This window comes from Anabas testudineus, chromosome 2 (genome assembly GCF_900324465.2).
Source record: "Anabas testudineus chromosome 2, fAnaTes1.2, whole genome shotgun sequence".
In the NCBI taxonomy this organism is placed as follows: Eukaryota; Metazoa; Chordata; class Actinopteri; order Anabantiformes; family Anabantidae; genus Anabas; species Anabas testudineus.
The window spans coordinates 15,162,547-15,188,862 of NC_046611.1; the positions used below are offsets into that span (position 1 = coordinate 15,162,547).

The window sequence follows — 26,316 nt, forward strand, 5'->3', positions numbered from 1 at the left end:
AAGATGAAAAGATGAGCCTCAAGAGCTTTATATTACCTTGTTCCTCTAACTGGTCCAATACAGCAGCTGTCTGAAACTGGGACTGATGGAGGAACAAGGTCTCCTTTCACACAGAGTCTTTTACTTTAAATTGTAATCTGTTAATAAACTCGGACTATGGAAACAGTTTTCATGTTTTACACAATCTGCTACTGTAGTCCCCTACTGTCTTGGCAAAGAAAGACCCCAAATGTCAAATCGCTGGTTCTGGTTCTAGTTCTGGTGTTGTTATGTGTTGACAACATGTAATTTAATAGAATCCTGTAACTGGACAGTTGTTTCTACCACCATTACATAGCATGTTGTTACTACACGTGTGTAGTAAATAATCCAAGAAACCAATACTGTGTAATCTGCTTTGCCTCTGTTTTGTTTAAAATTCATTCATAGTGGGCAGCGAACTGGCTCTGATATGGTTTACATTAGACTAATGCTCTGCTCTGTCAGAGCATATTTACATAAAGTACAGCTTTTTGGACCATTTCCCTTTTGTGTTGCTGTGTTGCTTTGTCTTACACAGCAGGGTGCACTATCCCGAGTGACAAGATATTCCTCATCTTGACTGTGTATACAACCAATCTGAGATTAAGTGGTGAACATTTGATTACTGTGCAGACTTTTAGCCTTAATTTAAAGATGAACCATGTAGGTATCACAGCCATTACACACATGCCCATGACTCTAGTGGGTCAAAAGTATTTGGAGAAACCGGCATTTTCACATTTTGTCAGTTTTAATACTTGGTTGCAAATCCTTTGCAATCAATGAGCCCTCATCAGCAGATGCTGGGTTTCTTCCCTGCTGGTGCTCTGCCAGACTTTACTGCAGCTGTTGCACTTCATGTCGGCATATTAACCTCTAAGGTTTATGAGCGTCCCACAGATTACAGCATAAACACCCAGAACGACTGATGCTAATAGAAGTTTCCGAGACTGACTTTAGGTACATACAGTAGGACAACATAAAAAGAGGAAAAGTAGAGCAGAACAAGACAAAAGGCAAAAAGTAAAGAGAGGCTGGATTAATGAGTGATCCAGGTCAAGAGGATAAGTGGATGAAATGGGAGAGTGATGGACTGCATCGTAAAGTGGAGAGCCAGAATGAACGAGTGCACATGGAATGAAAAGAGACAGAGGAGGAGAAGTGGATTAGGTGAGAAGGAGGGATGAGCTGAGGGCAGACAGAAAGGGTGATGGAGAGGGCAGGAAGAAGAGAAGAAATTGAAAATGAAAGGAGGTGGAAAAGATGAATGAGGAGAAGTGAAGTTCTGAGATGAATGGGAACGAGAGGAGAGAGGTATAGAAGACAAAAAAAGACTTGAAAAATGTAACGACAGAGGACATAGGAGATGTGAGATGCAAAAGTGATGGAAGAGGTGAGGTGTAGGAAATAAAAGGTGATAGAGGGAGAGAGGGGAAGAAAGTGTAATTGAAAGAGGAGGGAGAGCGAAAGGCAGCAAGGGAGGATATGAATGAGAAATGAACGTGAATCAGAATTAGTGTGACAAATAGTAAATGAGATTCTGGGAAGGAAAGAACATAATGAAGCTACATAAAGTACACAAAACGAATGCATATTAAATAACATCACGGTGCTCTAGTAATAATTCATATAACGCTGTTATACAGTAACGGAAATCTTCCAATTACATATCCAGCAAGAATAGAGCAACATGGAGATCACACTTTAGATTTTGGTGTTTCAATTTTTGCTTTTGTTCGATATTGTTTAACCACTATTTTCAGTTTTACTGGAAAAAACATGTTTCCTATATTCTTTGGTATTTTAGCACCTGTTTGGTTCAGCATTAACCAAACACACCAAACTTTCTACTCAGGTTAGTCCAGTATTTTCTTGTGGTACATTTTACGGTATCTTGTATTTCAACTTTAAATAAATGTAAAGCAACATGGAATCAAACAGACAAACAATTCATGGAGTTGTTTGTCTGTTTGATTCATTGAACTCAGTGTTCATTAATGTTTATCCTGATTTCTTTTTTTATTCACTGCCACTTACAAGTCTCTTCTTAGTCCAGTATATTTTGGTCTTTTAGCTTTTTTATTATTAATGTAATACAACAACAGCACTAGATACATGCTTCAAAATAGCCATATAGTTCATTCATTCTTTGAAAACTGAACATGAATCCCGTCATTTGCTGCAGGACTGTTACTCTCTTACATTTACCTAGATGTACTTAAACTGCCAGCTGAGTATATGTTGTTATTTTATACTGCAAGTTTTCTGTTTAACTGCCCATTTATCTAAATTTCATGGACATATCAGTCTGCATACAGATTATATTACTCACACAAACACGTCAATAATAGCGTTATGTGTCACATGATCATTAAACAATGACGTCATTGACATATGGCTACACACACACACACACACACAACCACCCTAAGTGTTCCTGATTGGCTGAGGGAGGGGAGCTGGCATTGTAGAGCTATGTGTGAATAAATAAGGGGAGGGGCCTGGGGTTGTCTCATCTCTCTCTCACACACACACACACACACGCAGTGGTGTTTGCTCTTGGGCCATCTACCCTCACTGTGTCATGCAATGTGTTTTGGCTGACGTCTGTGTCACACTGCCGCTCAGTTCAATGATGCTCTGCCCACACACACACACACACACACACACACACACAGACACACACACACTGCATACCGTCCATTCACACACTTGAGCATCACTCAGACATCTTGCTTGCCTTTCTTCTCGGCTGCCTGTGCGTCAGTGTCTCATGCATTAGATGTATGATTTTTCTAGTGCTGAAAGCTCTTCATTAGCCTCGATGTCAGTTAATCTGCTGACAGCCCTGGATGATGTGCAGCATCTCAGGCTCTCACTGTTGATCCCTGTGGTTGATATGATCCAGATGGGCTGACATGAACAAGATCCTCTGATCTAATGCACTGAAATACGAACACTCCATGCTCTGACAACAACAATCTGACTGAGAGTTCAGAAACCCAGCAGCTAAACAAGGCTATGGAGGAAATCTGCAGGTTTTAGTCTAACCCTTTAGTTTTTAAATCTCCACAAAATTCCCCTGATGTAGAACCTCCCTACACTCCAACATCTCCAAGTGTCCAGGCTTTTAAATTGGTCCTATTCTCTCTGTGTAGTGTAAAATAATTTAATCGTGAAGCACTGAATGCTGATACACTGATGATCTGTATCACTAATCACAGTCATGTATCATTAGTCATGTTGACTAATGATACATAAACCCCTGTGAAGGTGACTTTTTAATAACAAATGTGTTTATTTTTAAAGTAGAATCTTCCCCTGACTTTGTAACTTTGGTAGCATGTTAATTTCTTAAATGCTAATTGATAGAACACAACATACCCGTTAACATGTGTGGAACCACACATACAGTGGCAAGAAAATGTTTGGTAACCTTTTGAAATTGCGATGTTTTCTGTATTATTTCTGTCATAAAAAATTCAGATATTTTATGTCCTTATTGAGAACTACCATAAAAACCTTGCAGTGCTAGTGGAGAAAGTCAAAAAGCTCATTGGAGTCAGGTGTTGGCATACCTGGAAGAAAATTATTTTGAGGATGTTGATTGACAAAAAACACTCAAACTTTTTGAGTTGAGTTCTGCACAAGAAGAATACGCTTATGTGAGCCATGCCTCGCCAAAAGAAGCTTTCAGAGGATCTATGATCAAGAATTGTTCATTTACATAAAGCTGGAAAGGGTTACAGAGTGATGTCAAAGACTTTAGACATTCACCAGTCTACAGTCAGCTCAACAAACAGGGTGTCTATGGCAGGACACCATGAAGGAAGCTGCTGCTTACTAAAAAGAACATTGTTGCATGCCTGAAGTTTGTCAAAGAGCACGTTGACACTCCACAGTAGTATTAGCAAAATGTTTTATGGACGGACAATTGAAGTATTTGGAAAGAACACACAGCAATACATTTGGCGTAAAAAGGTCACTGCAAATCATGATAAAATGAAAACATCATCCTAGTCGTAAAGTATGTTAGTGGAAAAGTCATGAATTGGGCCTGCTTTGCTGCATCGGGGCCTGGTCAGCTTGCAGACATTGAGGGGAAGATGTGTTCCCAAGTGTATCAAAAGATTCTTCAGGATAATGTGCGAATGCCTGTCCGTCAGCTGAAACTCTGTAGAATCCGGGTGATGCAACAGGTCAATGAACGAAAACACAGAAGCAAGTCCACTACAGAATAACTTCAGAAATACATAATCCACCTTTTGGAGTGGCCAAGTCAGAACCTCCTTTTTCTTGCCACTGTGTAAAATATCAATTATATAAATAAACATGTAAAGAACTCGGACTTCAGTGTTGTTTTCACCCAGTCCTTAAAGAAAGAGGTTAATTTAAAACTTTCTCAGGCTTTTGAAAATGTCCGGCGTCTGATTTAACAACACAAGGACGTTTGATACTGCAAACTCTCAGCCATTGAAACACCGTACCTCATTTTGCAGTGGGTAATAAAGCTCAGCTTCTACTTAATGTTTCAATAGAAGAGAGTCTCCTCTGTTAAAGAGGATTTGTACTGTGTAGTGGAAAAGGGCATGAGTATCTTTAAATGAGGTATTAAAGTTCTGAATTGAAGGCTTTTTTGTCTCCTTGTAAGAAATCCTCTGTCTCATGGACAGCTTTTATTTTTCTTATTGTCTTTCGTTTTGCTCTTATCTATTGGCTAAATTCCATCTCACATTAATTCTCCATCACTTACTCTTGCAGCAACCTGCAGTCAGCCAACCTAATTACAAGTGGTGTTTACTGTCATGGCTGCCTATGTAATCATTGCACTTAGTCATGATCATGCAGTGTAAAACCACAATCACCACTGCACATTCTTTAATAATACAATCATAAATATATTTATGGTAAATATAATTAGGAGGAATGAAAACAGAGAGGGAGATAGAGATAGAAATGGAGAGATAAAATATTGTTTTATCAGTGAGGAACTGAAATCAGATCAGGATGGAAGTCAAAGAAAGAAAATAGGGAATTAAAAATTAATCAGATAAGATGAGAAAAGTAATATGATGTAGTGAAAACAGAGGAGATTGTGCATGAAAGAAAAGCATAGTAGCTAAAGCAAGTGTGACAGGGAGGAGGAATGATGTGGCACTGAGTTTTAGTCTGACATTTTAGAGGTTAAACAACCTGCTCAAAGTTTCCTTTGACAAAATTAACAATGGAGAATGAGACAAGAGGTAGAAGATTAGGAGAGAAACTGCTCATCTGACAGGCTTGTGCATTTCTGTCTCTCTGGTTGGCAGAACCAGGGATTTAATCTTTGTTAAATTTCAAAAGTTAACACCTGGGGAGGGTTGTTAAGGTGACCTATGGATCATTAAGCCTTAGGAGTCTACCATCACACTGAAATGATCAAATCACATGATTAGTTTGCAATAGTGTAACATAAAAACAAACGCATAGAGCAATACAGTTAGCTTTTGTTGAAAGTGGCTAAAATAGGACTCCTAAGTGTTAATACTTGGTGCATATGTACAGTAGGCCACTGTTTTAGTCACTTAGAAATATTACTATTATTAAATACTTTATTTCAATGACAAATATGTAACCTGTAAATTCTCATTCATGCATTCAGTAGAATCAGCTAATATCTTCTAATTAATGTATCATTAATATGTATTTGTTTCATAGTTTCACACTTTTCAGGCTTCATATTTCAAAGCTAATTTTACTTAAAGTTTCTAGTTTGTAATGTCGGAATTTAAACAGGAGTTGTTCGGACTTTTAACCTGAAGTTATGAGTGAATTATAAATGCATTTTGAGTTCATTCAACTCAATAAATTAAGGTGATTAAAAAGTTAAGTGAACATATCACTGAACATAAACACTGAAGGTGAACTTTTTTACATCCTGCCTGAAGATTTTTAGTTATCCAAGTGAGGTTATCTGGAAATTGCTTCATGGCAGCTGGACTTGTTACGTCAAAACATTACACAAGTCATCCAAGAAGTTTCTTTAGTAAGGAAAATTGGTTGGAGATCAGAAATGTATCCTCCTGGTTTGTTTAGAGAGGTGTTAGAGAAGGAAGAACCCCTCCCTCAGCAGAGGTGGAGGCCTTAATCTGTCTCAAATTTATCATCCTGCCCTTTCATCTAACCCCAGGAAAATCAAGACCACATCACATATTCACTAGGGAGGCCACACTTAACAACCTATATATGATGCATGAACAACAAATTCTTATTATGTTAATGGAAAATGTGATCTGAAGCATTGCTGTTGCAGCTTAGTTATAGCAAAGCGTCATTTGTATGAGTCAAGATAGGAGGAGAAGAAAGAGAAATGCCAAGTAGATTTTGCAAATAAGCAAAGGGAAAACAAAGAGACGCAAAGAAGACGAGAGAGAAAAGTAGAGAAGACAGAGGGGTGAAAGAAAAGTGGGAAGAGTACAAAAGGAGGAGAAGGTTCACAGATCTGATTGATTGTGCGTTATCATGAAGTGGAGATTTATTCCAGCGTGTTCCCTCATCTCCTGTGACCTCCCGACCCTGCACTCATTAGCATAGAAACCACATTCCCCGGCTGCTGATTGGACCAGGACCATCGAGACCAGGGTACAAAGGAGCATGTGTGTGTTTGTATGCATGGCACTTGACAAACTTGTACACACACCTACGAGAGGAGCAGGCAGCTTACACATCATCGTAATAAGCAGAAGCATTTCCAATCAAAGCATGTAATTCTTCTTCCAACTCGCTTTCTCGCCATCCACCTGCCTCTTGTTTTATATTTGTTTGCTTGTGGGTGTGTTTATCTATTAGCGTAGAATGCCCCCCCTCTCACCCACCCACAGATATTTTGAAAAATGTCCAGATTAGATGCAGAGCCTTTCCACCTACTCCTCAACCTTCTGCTGACCTCAAAATATTATTGTGAAACCTAATAACAGCCGGTGGCCACCACACGGCTGCACACAACTAATTATATCTGCAGATGTATGTAAAAGCAATAATATAAAAACTAATCTCTTCTCTGGTGGCCAGGGCTCTATTTTCTCTAGTAGGGTAAGTGTGACCAGCAGCAACTAAACCTGCTCAATGCTCATGTAGAAAAAAACAACATATTCAACATATTCAACTTTTTTTTTTCACTAGAAAATAGACAAAACACAAGTAAATAAAGAAAACATCTTAACCAACTTAAAAGCACGTGCAAATATAGGAAACTGCTAAATGTAAGGAAAGATGGATAAAAGAAACCAACCTAGGATGCAAACGACAGTCTCGACTGTTCAAGTTAGGCACTCAGAATATCAAACTATCCACCCCATCCTCTTCTCTTGAGAGTGATTATTAAAATGACATAATGCAGCTTCCAATCCACCTCCAGACAACGGCTTGTCAGGAAACTACAGACAGACTCCATTGTCCCCTCAAGTAACTTTTTCTTGGGCTCAGGATGATTGAATCAAGAGCATTCATCTATTTGGCAGCATCCTCGCAGTCGTTAATTTATTAAAATATGTTTAGACTGTTTGTCAAGATTATGATGAAATTCTCATATTGTCATCGTTTTCTGAACCGCTGAATTTAGGACTGATATTTTTAACACTGCACATTAGAGGCATCAGATGTTACACCTGGATGTCTGATTGGCTGACACAATTGATTACCTGCTCTCTCCATGTGAAAGACTGACCCAGTGACTCCAGTTAAAAGCTGTGATCCTCTATTGATTTCACCTGTTAAATCCTGTTCAGTCGTGAGGAGGAGAAGGCAGCTCAGAGGGATTTAAAACCTTCAAATGTGAACCATGAACTGCACCAAACTGGATTAACGTCACTATTTGTGTTTGGCACATTTACCACTTAAAATACCAACTGCTATCCTTTCTTTATCTTTTTGTGTTTTTGTAGTTAAGTTTAAATGAAAAGCACGAGTCAGTTAACTCTCGATCAGTTGCTCTGTCTCTTTTGTTCCAAATATCTCACTGACTATTCAGCAGATTGTCCTGAAATGTTCTTCCTTGTACAGACATTAGTGTTGTCCTCAGGTGATCCTCTGACTTTGCCTTCAGTTTCATTAGACTATTTACATGTGTTGTGTTTAGTGAAATGACCCTAATGTTTATCTGATGGAGTGCTGTAAACCTTGAATCTGACATGTGTGGTCCCCTGAGGATTTGGTAATAATGTTGTTGTGTAATACCTGCAAATGTAACAATATTCCCATTGCCCTCAACTGTACTAACACATCCCATCAGAAAATGATGCTCTTTATGTCTTTTGGTGCATTTTGATCAGAGCAGCATTATTTGAAACTATGGGACTGACTATTGCTGCATGTTGGATCTATTCCAATGACAACAATGATGAATGCTCAGCTACAGTTGTTTGACTTTAGACACAAGTAAACTGGGTTAAAGTAGGCCCAAATATTCAGGATTGGTTAGTAAAGCAATAAAAATTAAAACAATTAAAATAGAAATAAAAAATTTAATTGATGCAATAAGAAAAACATCCTGTCGTGTTTTAACATGGCTTTTATGTTGACTTGTCTTATCTGTAGCTGTTTCATCATGTCTGTACTTTCCTGGCTTTTCAGGATAAGTTCTTTTGGCACCAAACAAGAACAGGTGTATCAGGTACCAGGTCTCTAATAAGAAATTGATTTTAAAGCTGATTAAAAGTGAAAAGCTGTCAACCGTGGTAGATCGAAACCCTGAAACTTGCAGGAAGTTTTTCTTCAGTATTTTGAAGACTTTTACCTAAAGTTACCACAAGTTCAATTCTGGCTGAAATTCTCTCTCCGGCTGAATGTTTTCCGTTGTGTTTCTTAAACTGTGGATCACGACCCAGGCAGAGGTCACAGACTTAGCTTCTGGAGGGTCGACACATCAAAGAGGAAGCAGGTTTGTCTCAATTAGTCTTTGTCCCAGAGAGAGAAACCTCTTCCCTCTCATCTGGGTCCCAGGCCGAAAATGCCTGAAATCCTCAGAATTACCCCTAATCCTTTATTCCACAGAATGTTTGCCCTTTGCTTTGACCTGCCTTGAAGCATCTGAAGAGTTTTGTTCTGAAATGAGAAATCTGCTGTTTGAAAAACTTCACTCTGTCTCTAGCAGAATGATTGATAGCACAAAGGGAAGATGGAGCTGTCTGAGGGATAGTGGCAGACTTAAACTGACAATGTTGCAGACTGTGTGTAATACTCAATGACTATTTTAATTTGGAGAGAATTCTTACAGGGTAAAGCAGCACTTGACTTATTTCTTGGGGGTATTAACCTAGAGTCAGTGTTGTTTTCATCCATTAGCAGATAAAGTTCCATATAAGATAGGAGTCAAGTACCACCACCTGCCTAATATTGTAAAGGTCTCATCTGCTGCGAGACCAGCTCAGACCCATCCAAGACCTCTGGGGGTGTCCTCTTGCATTTGGCACCAAGACATCAACAGTATATTACCTAAGTCAACAGCACCTGCCCACCTAAACTCCCGGCTCAACCGGGTCTACAATCCCTCCCGTCCACTGTGCTCTGCCAACGAACGACATCTACTGGTTCCTGTTTCCTCACCTCAAAAGATCCCAGGCTAAGCTCTTCAGCTCAGTGGTTCCACGATGGCAGACCAAGCTACCCCCCTCTGCAGGCTCAACAGCCTCACTCCCAATTTTCTATAAAGCATATTTTTTAAGCCCTGCAAGCTGTGAGGTCTCCATGGATCGGACTCTAGTAGTGCACCCTTAGCAAAAGCCAAAGAGGTTAAAATTCACCTTGTTTTCCTGCTATTCAGTGTTTTATACTAATTTTAATCTGGACAAATTAAGATAAGATAAACTTTATTAAGCCCTAAAGGGAAATTCAGGCTTTAGAATTATGACCTCTCTGGCTTACGATACATTATGGTGTCAACTCTTACTTAGGAAAACAGCACAAACCCGACTCAATGATGACACTATTTGTCGGCTCAGGCCACCTTCTTTGACTTCTCCACTTCTGATAGGTACTGACTACTATACACTGGCAACGTCTCACAAACCTGCTGTTTTGAATTTGATCTGACAAGTTGTCTAAACATCACTATATGACCTTTGTCAAGTCACTTAAAGGCGAGATCCTTATCCCTGCTTCTAACACATCCACTTGAAGAACCGACCGTTCACTTGCACCCTAATATATGCCACCGTTCAACCTCCTTGAGTTGCCATTGTTACAAGATAACCAATTATTTATATTATATTTAATTTGCGTGTTACTGGTTATAATGTTGTGGCTGATTCAAGTGTGTGTGAATGTGTTTCTCTCTGGACTGTGTTTCGACAATTTTCCTATTGATTTTCTCTTCAAATCAGCAAACTTCATCACTAAATCCTGTTCAATCATGCCTGCATGAGTGCTCTTGAGTATCATGCTCTAGTTGTACCTGCTGGTTACTTTTAGGGAAATGTAGCCACACACTTGAAGCGTAAAGTGGAAAGTTTTCCTTTTTATTGATCAATAAAGTAAAAAAAAATAACAAGAAACTGAAACTGTGGGAATACTCTGTGTGTGTGTGTGTGTGTGTGTGTGTGTGCGTGTGTTTAGGTCAGATAAGGTTGTATAGATTTATTGACAACATTAAGTTGAAGTGTTGAATAATATACAGGAGTTCAGCAGCACTCACTACCTGCTGTCACACACACACTGTTCTGTGCAGTTGTGAGGACACTTATTTATATCATTCATTCTCTGGCATCTTACCCTGACCTTTATCCTCACAACTAACTGCCTAACCCCGGGCTAAACTCTATCACGAACCTCACACACAAGTCGTAACCCTCGAACATCTCTTTAAAGCTGTTGGGACCAGACAAAAATATCCTCACAACAATGGTATAAAGCAAAAAAAAAAAAAAAAAAGGATTATTTCTTCAGACTGACAGTGAGTAAAACCCACAGTAACAGTGATAACAGATTGTTTTCAGCATGGCAGTTTGAGTTTTGTTTGTGTCAGTAAACTGCAGAAATAACCATGAACATCCAGTTTATTATACATGTACAGTACTTAACTTTATGGTTAATGCTTCATAACTTTGCCTGACAGATTTATTTAAAGATAGATTTTTTGCATAACACTTACATATTCTCACCTCATCAGTAAAATAGCTAACATTTTATCAAAAGTCTACCTTAGTCTGCATCCTGCGAACACAGCAACATGGTCTTATCTTTGGTGGTGTTTACTTTAAATATCCCCTCTCTTTTAGCTCTTAGTTTTTGGTCTCCATCAACTCCTGGTGGAAATATCTCTTCTGCTAATTGCACCATATACTATGTCTCTTTAGTATTTGTTTGATTAAACAGCTGCTGCTGGAAACACTGAGAGTGAACAAGAGCTTGTATGTTAACAGTTTATCTGCTGTGTTTTTGCAGCTGGGGCAGAGAACAAGCTGGGCTGGGCGTTCGGTCTCGGCCTGGAGAGGCTGGCCATGGTCCTGTACAGCATCCCAGACATTCGGCTGTTCTGGAGTCAGGACGAACGCTTCCTCAAACAGTTCAGAGTGCAGGACATCCACCAGCCCATCTGCTTTCAGGTACCAACACACATACAAAACCAAACGTGCAGCACAAAGACTGTGACAGGAGTTTACAGCTCTCTGGGAAACGATAAATGTACGGCACCTACTATTTTACTTTTGAACAACCAGCAGAGTGCAAAACTGGATGTTGCAGCAAATGTTCAGCCAACTCAATCAATATTTGATTGAGTCAATGTTTGTCATACCAAGGGGTGTGGTTATTAATTACTGGAAATGAGAGTTTGGTAACATGTCAGTAATACTATCAAGCTTATGATATGACAGTAGATATATTGGACTTCCACTATCCATTATCAAGTTTTGTTCCTTACACACACATTCTACAGTTTTCTAAAGTCATCTTCCTTTTTCTTACTTTGTCTCCTCTCTTTTTTCCTCTAATGTTTATTATTCCATGTGTTCAGTCGTCTATTTGTCTCTGTTTGACTGAGCATTCAGCTGATTATTTACACTCAGCAACCTCTGCCTTCCAACACCTCCATCTCCAGCCATCACTCTTCCACATACTGTGTGTGTGTGCATGCCATTCATCAAGTCATCTGCAGTAGAAGCTTTAACAATGGTTCATTTTCAGATGTGCTAATGTGTTGCTGTTGAGAACATTGGGAACATTTGAAATGCTTTTAAAATGAGATGTTACAGTGATACCTGCACATCAGTTCCCACCAACAGGTTGAAGAATCCATGACAAGGCAAGATATCTCACTGCAGATACCAGTGCTGTGAGATGTCAGTCAATGAATACATCATAGTACAGCTTACAAGAGTGGAGTGTTTTCTGTTTTCATCAAATAAAAAAATAACTAATATAAATGGTCCGTCTTTTCTACCCAAACCTTCATTAGGTCTAAAGAACCCATCCGCCACCTTTAATTTACCCGACATATCCTTTATGCTCAGCATTAGTCATATCAGCACTTCTTAACATTAGATTAATTATTAATGTAAAATACTGTCATGAAGACAGGCTGTAAACAAATTATAAAAGTAATTTAATATAACTGACTGCAGTTGAGATCTTACCTCCATATTTTTGCCTGTTTTGTTACTTACTTTACTTTCTCCCCTGCAGTCTTTTATCCTTTGTGTGTGTGTGTCTGACTATGTATGATTGTGTGTGTTCCAGCCTCTTAACTTCATGTATAAAACATTTTGACAGTGGGGGCTCACATCAGCTGGCTCCAGTCACTTCCTCTGACCCCAGCATCATCAGCACATTTACAAATCACACAGACGGTGCCGTGTGTGTGTGCAGGCTCACACAGCGGTTACTCGGTCACTGCGTGTTTTTGTCGACATTTGTCTTGACTAATGAAGAACATTTCAAGTGACTGTTGGAGGGCAGAGAGGACAACAGAAAAGAAGAAAAGCGGGTAAGGAGGGAAGATGGAGAAGGAAAGACCTAGACTTAAAATGGAGTGAGAGAGAGAAAGGAAGGAACAGGTAGGTCAGGGCAGGTAAGATGGAAGCAAAGAAAGGAGAAGAGGCAGGAAACACTTAAAGCTGCTAAGGAAAAAAAACAATAGTAGTAGATGAACAACAGAAATGGTGGTGGATAGTGAGTAGAGGCCTTAATGAAATATAAAAAGTAGGAATTAGTAGTAAATTATTGTCTGAATGCAAAAAGAAAGAGGGAGTAGTTCAGGAAAGTAAAGAAGAGATAAAAAAAGATCACACTCAAATTTAAACAGAAGGAACAAAGGGAGGAAAGAAAGAGGAGAGTAGAAAGAAAGAAGAATGGAAAGAAAGGAAAGAATGCTCAAAGGAAGAGGCGAAAAAGTTGCAAAGAACGAAACATAAAGAAACAAAACAGAGAATTTAGATTTAGGTAATACTGATATAGATAATGATTGATTATGATGATGATTTACTAATGTTGATGAAAGAAAAGAAAGAAAGAAATTAAAAAAGAGGGAGGAACTGGTTTATCTAATAAACATTCTAACCGTAATATCCAGATAGATTCCAACCAGACTGAAATGCATCAGGTCAGGACAGACCCAGTTGTCCTGCTGCTGTCCACCTCACAGCCCTGTTAGTTTATTGATGAACTCAGTTCCTCCAGAGGGACCAAGGGAGCATGGCTCATCTCCCGCCCAGTGTCAGTGCACATCTCCTGGGCTGAGACTTTCCACCTCTCCCCTTCTCAGCCTAAATGACCCTGAGCCCCTGGACCAACACGTAATGAACTGTGATGGCCGGGGTCCAAACAGAAAACAGTTTGAGTGTGTTTGTGTACAAACACACACACCAGGGAGCTGCCCACAGTCACTGAACTCTAATAGTGTTGAATAGGCTACAGAACTCCCCCAGAAACCCTCTATGTATAGTACATGGCCAGGAGTATGTAGAAACCTCTTACCTCCTGTTCGTCCTTTGTGATGTATTAAGTACATGTAAAATAATAATATAAATGTAAAATAAAAATAGGTTCTTCTGCCCATACCAAAGTTTAGACACTAATGAAATTATTTAATAAAATCTGTGTATACTTATCCTATTTACCACCACAAATATTTAAAATGTTTAACTTTCCCAAAGAATTTCAATAAACTTGAAATATTAAATTATAATTATAAGTTAAAATGTGAAATAAATCTATTCAGTGCCAGTCCACAGCAGAAAAATCATCCATCTACATATACATCAATCACTCATTACTCACTTACCCAACCAACCACCCAGTGAATCACCCACCTACTTATCTAGTCAACCAATAACCCTGTTGAGCCAGCCAGTCACCCACTACTTATCTGTCCAACCTATTTCCTACCCATCTCATCCACCACTTTCTCATCTACCCACCTACACAATCCATGAGCCACCCATCTATTGACAACGATAACTAGTCAAATACCTGTCTACCCACTCGACTAACGAACAGCACATCCTATCTACCCAGCGAACCAGCCCTACCATCCACAACCTACCAATAAAACCAACAACCTACCTGTTTGTTCACACACCTTTCTACCTAACTATCTAGTCACTTAACTGCCCAAATACATAACTACTTACCAAACCAACCACCCATCTACTTATCTAGCTTCCCAAACAACTACCTAACCATCTGACCAACCACCTACCCAACTACACAAACCATTTTCCATCTACCCTATGAACTGGCTCAATCATTTACATACATACTCAAAGAACTAATCAACAATCCATCCTCTTGTCTATGAACTAATCAGCTCATCACCTATCTATCACTCTACTGAGCCTACCCCTACTCAACTAAGTAACCAACGACTGCCTACCTGCCAACCAACCAACAACAACCTATCTTACCAGCCACCCAACTAACCAACCACTGACAGACTTATCTATAACAAACATTCACTTACCTAGCTGTGAAACCAACCAGTCGCCAACCAACAAGTCACCTGTCTATGTAGCTTGTTTTAGTTGTTTCCATAAAATGTTTATGGAAATGATGTCTGCTAGAAAATGACAAGAATGTGAAGGCAGAATATTTTTGTAAATATTGTTGGTATTAATTGACATGCGCTTTTAAATAAATGTCTTAAAATAGAGAGAAATATCTCAAATAAAATAATCAGAACAAGAGGAAAATAATACCAATACTTTCCTTCCCCTTTTGTCCCTCTTTGTTCATTATAAGTAATTTGTTTATTAATAATATACAAGTCATAGAAAATACACAAAAAATGTCTGTTTCTGTCTGTCGCTGCATTAAACATCAGATTTACTTTGTCACCCTGATAAAGTTTTAATGTGTTATTGTCTCCATGCTTTATTTTCTGCTGTACTTTCTCCTCTTCCCTCTTTGTTATTTTCTTTCATCTGTCTTTTATTTTCTTCTTTTTATCTCTAGAAACAATCTGTTCATCCATAACTCTTTTATTAATTTTTTTTTGTTCTTTTTGCTTTTCTTTGTTCTCCAGCATCTTTGATTTTGCTTCTTTCTACTATAAAACAATTTACTAATTATAAAGCCGATTTTGGCTTCTTCAGTCTAAGTGACCCCAACTGCACCCCAAATAATTTAGCTAAATCTATATATTTATAGTTACAGAAATATCATAAATGTTTCATAATTGTTCTGTCCTTTATTGTTATACAGTGGCAAGAAAAAGTATGTGAACCTTTTGATGTGCCTAAAATAATACCACAAATAATTCTGATCTTTTATGTCTTTATAGAGAACAACCATGAAAACCTCATAGTGCTAGTGGAAAAAGTATGTGAACCCTAATGACCTCAAAGCTAACTAGAGTTAGGTGCTAGCACAGCTGGAGTCTTTGGGTCAAAAAGTTAAGGTTCATACATTTTCTACTCGCACTGTAACTGATTTTTTTGGTTCTGAAAAAATACATAAATATTATTTTTGTGTTAGTACTTTAGGCACACTACACTACATTTGTTAATACTCTTTACTTAGATGAAGATCAAATAAAGTTTTATTACAAATTAATGCAGAAAGCCATGAAATTGCACACATTTCACATACTTTTTCTCTTAAAAAATTTTTTCTCCATTCAGTGTGACTTTTACTTCAAGAGTTTGCTGGTATTTAGTGAAATCTGTCCTTTCTTCTAAAAGATGCAGTAGATTTACAATTTTGACCTTTACGACCAGGCATTATTTGTCAAGTACTGTTTTCTGCCACAGTGATAATTATAAATAATCAAATAAAAACTGTAAAATGCTTTGTGGTTGTTTTGTAGTATGTTGTTTGCACCTATCTATTACTTTTTATAATTGTGTTAAAAGCTTTTATGTGTCCAGATATGAAATGTTAATTATTTTCCTCTGTGTTTTTTTTTAGCCCCTCAGTAAATACCCACCACTCATCAACGACATCTCCTTCTGGCTGCCGGAGAACAGCGAGAGCTTCACTGAGAACGACTTCTATGACATGGTGCGCTCCATCGGAGGAGACCTGGTGGAGAAAGTCTCACTGGTGGATGAATTCATACACCCAAAGTAGGAAAAACTCCACAAATTCTTGTTATTTTGTACTAATTTACCTTTCATCTTATTATAATCACTACATTAAACCTAAAAACTAACCCACTCTTACTTATAAAGTCTTAACTCTAAAATGTAATGTTTATCTCACATTGTGAGATACATTTGAACAGTGTTAACAGATTTATTTTCCTTAAATACAATACAGCTTGAGTAATTTAACAGAATTTAAATGAGAATTTGAAAAGTGACAGTGACATAGCGAAAAGGAAACTGACGTAGAGAATAGGGGTGTAAAAACTACAAAAACTAGGAGGGTTAAAGGTCACTCGTTTTTCTGCTTATGGCAGATGAATGGTTGCCAAGTCATCAGTTTAAATTATCTCACTCCAATCTGTACCATGGAAAGTGCCTGTTCACTCCGAACTCACACACGCACACACACACTTTATCCACAAAATGAAGTCATAAAAATTGTATACACAACTATAGAAAGATACACACACAGCTGTCCTTGACGTACACCTCTGAGCCTGTGGTGCCTGGTGTTGACATCTCATTTTTTAAGAAATGCGCGTGTGTGTGTGTAGAAAGGGCAGCAGTGGGAGGTTGGTACCTTATGGCTGAGAACTCCTTTTTCACAAAACAGTGACACACACACACTCTTACTTGTTCGACCTTGCATTAGTGTGTGTGTGTGTGTGTGTGTGCGCAGTAAGCTCCCTCTAGTGTGTAAAATTGTCGGACACTATTCATCTTTCAGCATTTTTATGTCTTTTAAATAGCGACCTTTTCCCCCACTGCGCCCACACACACACACACACACACACACACACACACACACACACACTTGCAACAATGCATTAATATTCACTGACTTTTTGTTTTAGAGCTAAAGGGAGAGAAAAAGCAGAAGAGGGAGAGAGGAGTGAGACACACAGGAGGATGAAGAGAAAGCAACGAGTGAGAGACAGTGAATAATAAAGACGGACTGTAGGGCTCGTTCACTGCTGTGAAATTTCTGAGACAGAGCTATAAAACTCTACATTAATCAGTGAATCAGCTCACAACTTTAATGAACATCAAATTTACGCCTTTGACCATTTAACAATGCACCATGTAGACAGACCTGACCTTTGTAGGAACAGAGAGAGGCAGAGTCCAAATAGATGAAGGTGTCATATCAGAGGGGAGTCGATGTAACAGATTGTTTTCTAGCATAAACTTGTATAAACTCTTCTCACTTCATCAGTTTGATGACCAGTCTAGTTACTTTGCTAACTGCCACCACTTTCACTCAATTAATGGGCCTTGATTGACAGATGCTTGTTGCCCTCTTCGGCTCATGGTGACATCTAATATTGCTTTGTCCATCTTTATGTGCAGTCCATCATATTGGCCAACCTCAAAATATAATGTCTGGATGGTCAGTGGGTGTATTGCTTGGATCTTCCAGGACTTAAGAGCTAGTCAATAACAGCTTTTTCTGTGAAGGGTCATGGGGGTGCTGTAGCCAATCCCAGCTGTCACTGGGCGAAAGGCAGGGTACACCCTGTACAGGTCACCAGTCTATCACAGGGCTGACCTAAAGAGACAAACCCTCGCACTCACATTCACACTGTGAGGCAACAATGCTAACCACCAGTGTGTCGCCCTTTTCCCATATTATTAAAAAAGTAATAATGACCAAAAATGGTCTTTATTACATTATTCACATTGAGCTCTGCCTTGTTATTCACAGTCTGAGACATTAGGAGTTTCTGATGGTGAGAATATCTCCAAGGTGAGAAAGTGTCTAAAAATGCCCTAGTGCTGGCAATAACATCAAAAAGAAATTCAATGATACAATCCATTCATATGATTTTATAGGAGCTGTTTCGGGTAAACAACAAAAAAAAAAGTAAGCTTGTTATCTGGCGAGACTGCAGAGTTAGCACTAGGGGCTAACCTCCTTGGAACTGTGCGTAAACCCTGAAGTGTTTTTCACATCCATCCTGTGAATATCAAACAACTTCAGCAATTTTCTCTCCTCCTATAACAAACATCCTGCCTCATACTCTTGGTTTTGTGTCTTCAGCATCTTCACACATCGATGCAGTTCTTTTTATGGCAAACATTGCGAGGAGCTCCACACCTTGTTGATTATTTGTGTTGAATTTGGCTTTAATACAGTTGGGTCAGTGCCCTCCAAGATAAAACTGACACATCATACATTTAGTTTTCAAAGACTAAACTGGTCTGCACAGAGTTCAAACCATGGGGTCATCCAGAGTCTTTGAGATGATACTGTTCAATGTTCTTGTGTCTGAATGGGAGCTGGTGGACTGCCTGACACCAGAAGAGTGTTTGTTAGAGGAGCACATTAATGAACATGGTGTCAAAATCGCATGTTACACTTTCATACATGGCCGCCATGTTCAGGCGCTGGCATACTTCTGATACAGTTCTTGAATTAGTGGTACCTGCAATGCACCTTTTTCTTCAAAACCTCTTCCCCCTTCTCGCTCTGTCTCCCACACATAGTCATTTTTCTGCTGATGTCCCTCAAACTCTCCTCCTCTCTGTCTCCTACACACACACACCTACATCTGATATTGTCCTCATTACTGGCATCACAGCCTAATGATAATGGTAGCGAGAAAGAGAACGACACAGGGAGAGAAATTTGTATCAGTTCCTAAATTAGTGGCGCATAAAATACCTGCATTGCACCTTTTTCTTCCCAAGCATCTCTCTCTCTCTCTCTCTCTCTCTCTCTCCCTTTGTCTTTCACGCAGTTTTTCTCACACTTGTCTAACTTCACTCACAGATTCTCTCTTCTCTCCTTCACAATAAGAGCCTACTCTCGACACTTCTTAAAGTATAAGTCTGTTAATATTCTATTTTTTATAATATGACGTATAGGAGGTAATCCTTACCAATGTTCAATCATGTTTCTTTCCTTCAGAAAACCAGAGTTACAACCAGAGTTACAACACAACTCAAACACACTTTGTTTCGCTGTAAAAGGTTAAAAATTAGGAATAGGAAAATGCAAAATGTGGGTGAGATGTTGGTTAAAGGACACAAATTGGTTTCGTTCCGTCTCAGAGGTTTACTGATATAATGAGCTTTTAATTTTTCCATGAATACTTTCTAAAAGACAAACTATAATTCCCTTTCGACTTATTCACCCTTTACACAACACCAACCCGCTCTCTTTAATTTATCTGTGCTGATAGATTGTTGTTCTGCATCTGCTGTAATCAGTCAGCATCTTAAATTTTACTAACGGCCCTGCATGTATCCAAGAAACGGATGAGAAAAATGAGACTGTTTGTTCCCATCAGAAACATAAACCAGCAGTCAGCAGAGTCACACATTAACTCGACTCGCAGCTGCCTCTCTTTGTGTCACCTTAAACAAATCATCTTTTAAAAACTGTTATTGATCAAAGATCTTCTGTCCTAGTAGACAATAAAGGGCAGGTTTGATGGTCTCCCCAGAGACGCTTTAGCTTTACTGGATTTCTTTTTACAAGAGCAGCAGACATTGATCATGATGTACACTGGAGCATAAACCCACCTAAACAAGGTTTACACACAGTGTCACCTGCTGTTGTTCCACAGTTTTAGGAGGACATGAATGTTTTGGGATTATATAAATATATTTACGTGTGTTTTTTATATTTCATGTCCAAATAAAACATAATGTTTGGTAAGAGCTGTAATCTCAGGAGTTTTGTATCATCAGCAGGTGCAGCGGACAAAGTGCTGCAGCATCACCTCTGTTTCTATATGCAATTAGTTCAGTCTATCTGCATAGGGTTGGTAACCAAGGTAATACATCCCATCATCTTCTGCATGAGTTATCATTCAGCTGACTCAAAAGAACATTAGATTAGAATATATGTAGAAGTCAACAGGTACAATATATCAAAACAACACGAAACACAAGCTGCAAAGCCAAACTCTGGAAGGCTTCTAATAATAACATCATGCTAGTGACATCCAGTCATCTTCACATGTGCCGATGTCATGTCCAGACTCTGATAAAGACCAAAGGATTTTAGAGACATGAAGGGTTTTAGAGATTTGGGCTGGCATTATGAAAGAAAACATGTTGGTAACCAACCAATCACAGCTCACCTTGACATTTTATACCTTTATGTTGTCTATATGTTAGTGTAGACATGTTTTATCTGATCTTCAGAGACGGTTGTAGTGTCATTTGTTAATGCTTATGGCATTGACCATGTGTTGCTCTTCTCTTTTCTTTACTGTGTTGTGGTCGTCTATTAAGGACACATAAAAAAAACAGCAGTGTATTGCTACAGAACAACAAACCCTCCCACTGCTTCACACTTTCAGCTCACGTCATGAGCAGCAACATAATCATCTTTGCTCTTTCACTTTGTCGTGTTTACAGTTTAGTGCAGATGAGAGACCAGATTCAGAGGATGTTCTTTATTTCAGGATGTCATGAGGCAGATGCAGCATTAGTGGTTGTCAAATTTGATAAACTATACATGTATAGATAGTACGATGAGTGGTGATGTCCTGTTTTATCCTGATGCCCTACTGGACTGTGAACTGTGCATATAGTGAATAGTTTGAACTTTTATTAATCTGGTCTTGTGAGACCAAATAATAAAATACTTCATTTAGTATTTTCTGATAAATGGTTACCTCATATTTACATGGATCTGGATCGCAGTAGTTGGTCAGGTTTGTCCATCGGTGGATGTGTTCCCTGCTGGTGACCCTAGTATGATACTGAAACAAACATGAGATGCATAGAGTATCTTTGCAATGCATGGGTCTACAGGTGTATAAAACTCATAACTTCCCAAAGGAAGAGGTCCACCCAGTACTACCTCATGGTGGGATTGCCCAGTGGTTGTTAGCAATGGCTCGGATACTCATTGTGACAAAGGGTAATGTCTCCACTGCTCATAGAAATCCCTCTGGACCTGTAACTAAATTCAGTGTAATTCTCATAAGAGTTAAAGGAACAGAGTCCAGTCAGATCAGTATAATTCCCTCATTGATCTAAAACCCACTAAAGCTGCCGGAAACTTCAGGGCCTGAAATATTTTCTCCTGCAAAACACTTCTAAAGTTAATCAAATGAAGAAGGGATGTGAAGAGAGAGAGGGCAAGGAAACCAAAGTGCCTCCCTCTCTCTTTCAGTCTGTGTCTCCTAATAGTCTCTCACCCTTTCTCCTGCTTCATAAACATCTCATGTAGTAGCAAATCAAAGCTGATGGCTCACTATGATTCCCCACAAATCTGCATTTATTGGTCGGTAACACTGTCAGCCGCAACTGGGCCAGAACTAATTTGATAAGCCGACAGAGCTGTCAATCAAGCTGACAGCTCCCTCCCTTTCTCTCTCTCCCTCTCATTCTTTCTCTCTCTCTCTCAGGGGATTCATAAGGGAGGGATGGAGGAAGAGGGATGAAAGAAGCAGAGTGACGGAAAGGTGTGTGTGTGTGTGTTGCTAGTATAAAGTATATTTGTGTGTGTGAGATACAGAGAAATAGTGCTTGGTCATGATGTACACCAGACTCTCTTCGCCTCTCTGCTGCTGCTGCTGTGTTTGTGTTTGTCTCTATATATTTACTTCTGTATTTATACTATGATAATTAACAAAAGTAGTAGTAGTCACAATATTTTTATGATCTTAGACTGTAAACGCATGAATTTGTATTCACCTAAATTTAAGTCTGATTTTTGGATTGAATGAATTCAATTCAGTAGCAGCACACACACTTTTCTATCGTATATATAATTTGTATTTAGTTTATTACAACTATTAGTATAGTATATGTAGTTTGCTTTGTTTTGGAGTAGAAAATAGGAGTTTATAAAAGTATCTAGTTTATCTCAGTGACATCTGAAGCAGAGAAGGAAATGCACTTCCAGATACAGTTCATTACTAATTCTAGTCACACTGCATTACTTTGACATTTTGTTTTGTTTGCTGGTGTACCACACAAGGTAGTGTGTGCTATATGTAAACTCAGGTGGAAATGGGCCCAGAACAGTGAAGAACCCCAAATTATTAACTGCATTAAATGTTTTCTTACTAATGTTTTGTCAGAGTAAAGAATCGGGGGAAGTTTTATTTTATTTTTATGTGTTGGTATTTGTTGAAAGTTGAGTCAGTTGGACAGAAAGTGAATCCTGCTGGTTGACATGAACAACTGAAACAAAGCTGAAGTTTGAGTGCAGAATGGCCTCTACGCTTCTCTCCATCTCTCTCTGTTCAGTCTTTTCTTCCTCCACCTGTCATCCTGTCATCGCTTCAGCTCCTCTGCTCTCTCGTCCTCCTCCCTCCTCTCTGTCGGCTCAGCAGGAGACAGAGAGGCAGCCACCCACCACAACTCCATGAATGATTTAACTTGGAGCAAGAGAATAACCCTCACGCTCAAAACTATGAAGGAGAAAGGCTGTGACGACCCGGAGTGATGGAGGGAGGAATAGGATGAGAAAAGGGAAGAAGGAGAATTGATAGACAGACTTTTATAACCTGTGAAAAAGGAGAGAGAGGGAGTAGTCAGTTTCTGTGCAGGTTGCAGAATGTTATTCAGCTGAATAATAAATGTTTGTTTCCTGAGAGAGGTTGTCATCATTCAGCCTGACCAGGATGCATTAAATGGTCAGTGTGGACACTCCCAGGTGGATTTAGCTTTTCTCCCATAGCTCTGTGGTTTCCAGTAGTGGAACTAGGGCTGGGTACCAAAAAAAGTATTGAGGTGCATTTGAGGTTTCAGTAACTGGAACAGTTCTGACTACTTTTTTCCTTGTTTATATATGACTAGGTTCTCTGAGGTATGCTGGCGGGTACAGTGGGAGAATTAGATGCTATGGGTTATGGTTATTGTTCTGGTTTGTAAGCTGTCTAAGTATGGCCTGATTATTTCACTCATTACATTAACCTGGCAGCTGCAGTGAGTTTTACATGTATTCTTTAATTATTGGTTAAAGTTAAATACAAAACTCACTTTGAGTTGCCATCGTTTGATAAAAAACAACTACAAAAACCTAAACTGAAGATGAAGCCTCAGGTAAAAGACACTGAAAAGCTCAACAGATAGATGGGTAATAAATTGTAGATGTATTTCCTATTTTTTTTTTTTTTTCATTTTAGAATCAGATATATTCACCAAGTAGCAAGTCCAGGAAATTGATTGTTCTAGTGTAAATTAGTTTTTATTGGCATTTAAAACCATTCACATAAGGGCGTAGATAACAGAAAGAAACAACCCTACCTCTAACTGATTATGTTCCTGTACAGCTGAACTGCAATCACAAATACATTATATTAGGTTAAACATAATGTCTTCTGTTGTCTATTAACCTAGGGAGAATATGTCGACAATAATTATTAAAACCACAGTCTTTCTCTAACCTTGACCAAACTGCTTTACTTACCTAAACCTAACTATGAATACAAATTCTGGTCAGAAGTTTTTTAGTCCTGCTATTTGCCCTCGATCCATCTCTTTGAGCCTCATTCTCCAATTATAATTATGTTGTTTCATTCATTCAGGAACCTACATTGCGTCACAGCATAATCAATTTGATTACACTTGTACACAAACATAATCATGTTTGTGGTTTTGTTGTACGGTAGCATAATTTAACATGCGTAAAGTTATGTTTACTCTTATCTCCCAAGACCACATAAAACACATCATCCTTCTAAACACTACAGTACATAATATAAATAAATTTGTATTGAAACAGACGAGAAACAGTGGTCATTTCACGTACTGTAGAAACAGGTATATTCAAACAATATCTAATCCAAGTTTGGCACTGTGTGTGTGTGTGGAGGGTGTTGGACGGAGTTTTAGAGTCTGAGCAGGACGCACTTGCAGAAACTGGCTGTTCTGGTGCGGTACCAAGGCAGAAATGTGGAAAATCAGTCTGTGGTCCAGTGTCACCAAAAGCACAACATACATTGCATTGCCTAGTTGCCAACAAAGCTCTGAATGCTTTCTGTTCCTAACTCAGAAAAGAAACGTGTTAGGTTCTTAGCCAAAATTAGTAGCCTATTTATAGCATATTGGATAATTTAGCTAGTAGAAGGTTGGGTTAAACTCTGTTCAGAGCATTAACATTACAGGGCGAGGTGGAGCATGAAGTCTGCACTGTGCTCCTCAGTAATTTAACAAAAGAGACAAAATCCTCCCTGGGGACGACTTAAAATGAAGGCAAGAAGACTGCCTGAGGTGAAACCAAGTCAACAGTTATCCTCCTTCTCAGAGTCATAGACACACAGACACATATAATAAAATAAACATTCAAAAAGTCTGTAAACCTCATTAGAAATGATAGAGGAAAAGGGACATCAAAATTTAATATCTTCTGTTCAGTGTCACAGTAATCTAGTGATCCACTGCAAGCAGGAGCTGCTCATAGTGTTTGCCAAATACAACCTGAAAAACAAGTCTTACATATCAGTACCTAGCTGTGGCTGTGACATTACAACAGCACATTTGATCAGCTTTTACAGGGACCTGCCCTCTGGAAAGATTAAATTATTCCTTTCATCATACTGGCTGGATAGTGTGGCAGTAAGATCGGTCCAGCTCCCTCTACCGTGGATGTATAATGAGAACTGTCCTTAATACATTCATGCCTGTGACATTTTTGACAGTGAACAAAGGGCTTCAAGTTTTTTATTTTTTATTTTAGTAGTTGTAGCCATCATAAAGCCACAGAATTAAAACCTTAATGCTGAGGTGGACACCATTAGGGATTGTTGGGTTGTTTGTACTTTTGCACTTAAAGTCAGGATCAGAGCATGAACTTAAATATAAAATAAACAGCAACATTAATTTTAGATTACTACTGCGAGTACTCGTAGTGATCTCCGTTTAAAGTACACACAGAGACACAGTGTAGTGTATTTAGTTGCGGCTCCTGGGTGTTTGAACCTTCATTTTCTAAATGGGATCCAGATTTCACTTTATCTCCCTTTTCTTTAAATGTCAACATCATCCCATTCACCTTCTCAAAATGTCACCTGCTCCTCATTTTCTTCTCTCTCCATCCTTTCCCTTCTTTATCATTGCTTTCTTTCTCCTGAAACCTAAGTACCATTACTTAAGGACAGATGTAAGATAACTTTATTTTATCTCCGTATTATACAATAAATACCACAATTACCGTCTGCAACATGTTCCAGTTTCCTGATTATATATGTACCGTATTTTCCGCACTATAAGGCGCACCGCATTATAAGGCGCACTTTTAATGAACGGCCTATTTTAAAACTTCTTTCATATATAAGGCGCACCACATTTTAAGGCACATAGAATAGACGCAACAGTAGAGGCTGGGGTTACGTTATGCAACATTAGTTGGAGCTGCGCTAAAGGGAATGTCAACAAAACAGTCAGAGTGTCAGGAGTTAGTAGGACCAATAACAAGGCCGAAGCAATCTACTCAGTTCAGTGTGTTTCTTGTGGCACACAAACAAAACTACAGCGCAAGCATCAGCTGAGCAATCTTTTCTTTAGAAAAACACAAAAGGAGTCAATATTAATACCTGGTGAAATCAAAGTCCTTGAAACATAGATAAACCAAACCCGTAGCTCCAATAGGAAATCCTAAATAATCCAACAGATAATCCAACGAAAAACACCAGCATTCAACAAAACAAAGGCATCTAAAAAGTATTATAGTATTGTTCTTAAAAATTTATCAGAGTGAGAGTTGTGTATTTTAGTTGATCTTTGTTAAGATAATTAGTTTCAGAGTGAGCGCTCTTTCCACTCTCTG

General features: G+C 38.7%; 3 protein-coding genes across 4 annotated transcripts in view; 1 reads left to right on the top strand and 2 right to left on the bottom strand.

Moving 5' to 3' along the window:
* Positions 1 to 26,316, bottom strand: part of LOC113163505 — a 1,294,879-nt gene that overhangs the window by 620,254 nt on the left and 648,309 nt on the right. The gene's annotated exons all lie outside the window — the stretch shown is intronic.
* LOC113163500 (NACHT, LRR and PYD domains-containing protein 12-like) overlaps positions 1 to 26,316 on the bottom strand; it is a 664,684-nt gene that overhangs the window by 496,004 nt on the left and 142,364 nt on the right. The window lies entirely within an intron of this gene.
* Positions 1 to 26,316, top strand: part of fars2 (phenylalanyl-tRNA synthetase 2, mitochondrial) — a 70,524-nt gene that overhangs the window by 37,952 nt on the left and 6,256 nt on the right. Inside the window, exons 8-10 of the mRNA XM_026362873.1 lie at positions 11,440 to 11,600; positions 16,399 to 16,556; positions 21,947 to 22,009. Of these exons, the coding sequence (XP_026218658.1) occupies positions 11,440 to 11,600; positions 16,399 to 16,556; positions 21,947 to 22,009 (382 nt within the window). The remainder of the gene's footprint in view (positions 1 to 11,439; positions 11,601 to 16,398; positions 16,557 to 21,946; positions 22,010 to 26,316) is intronic.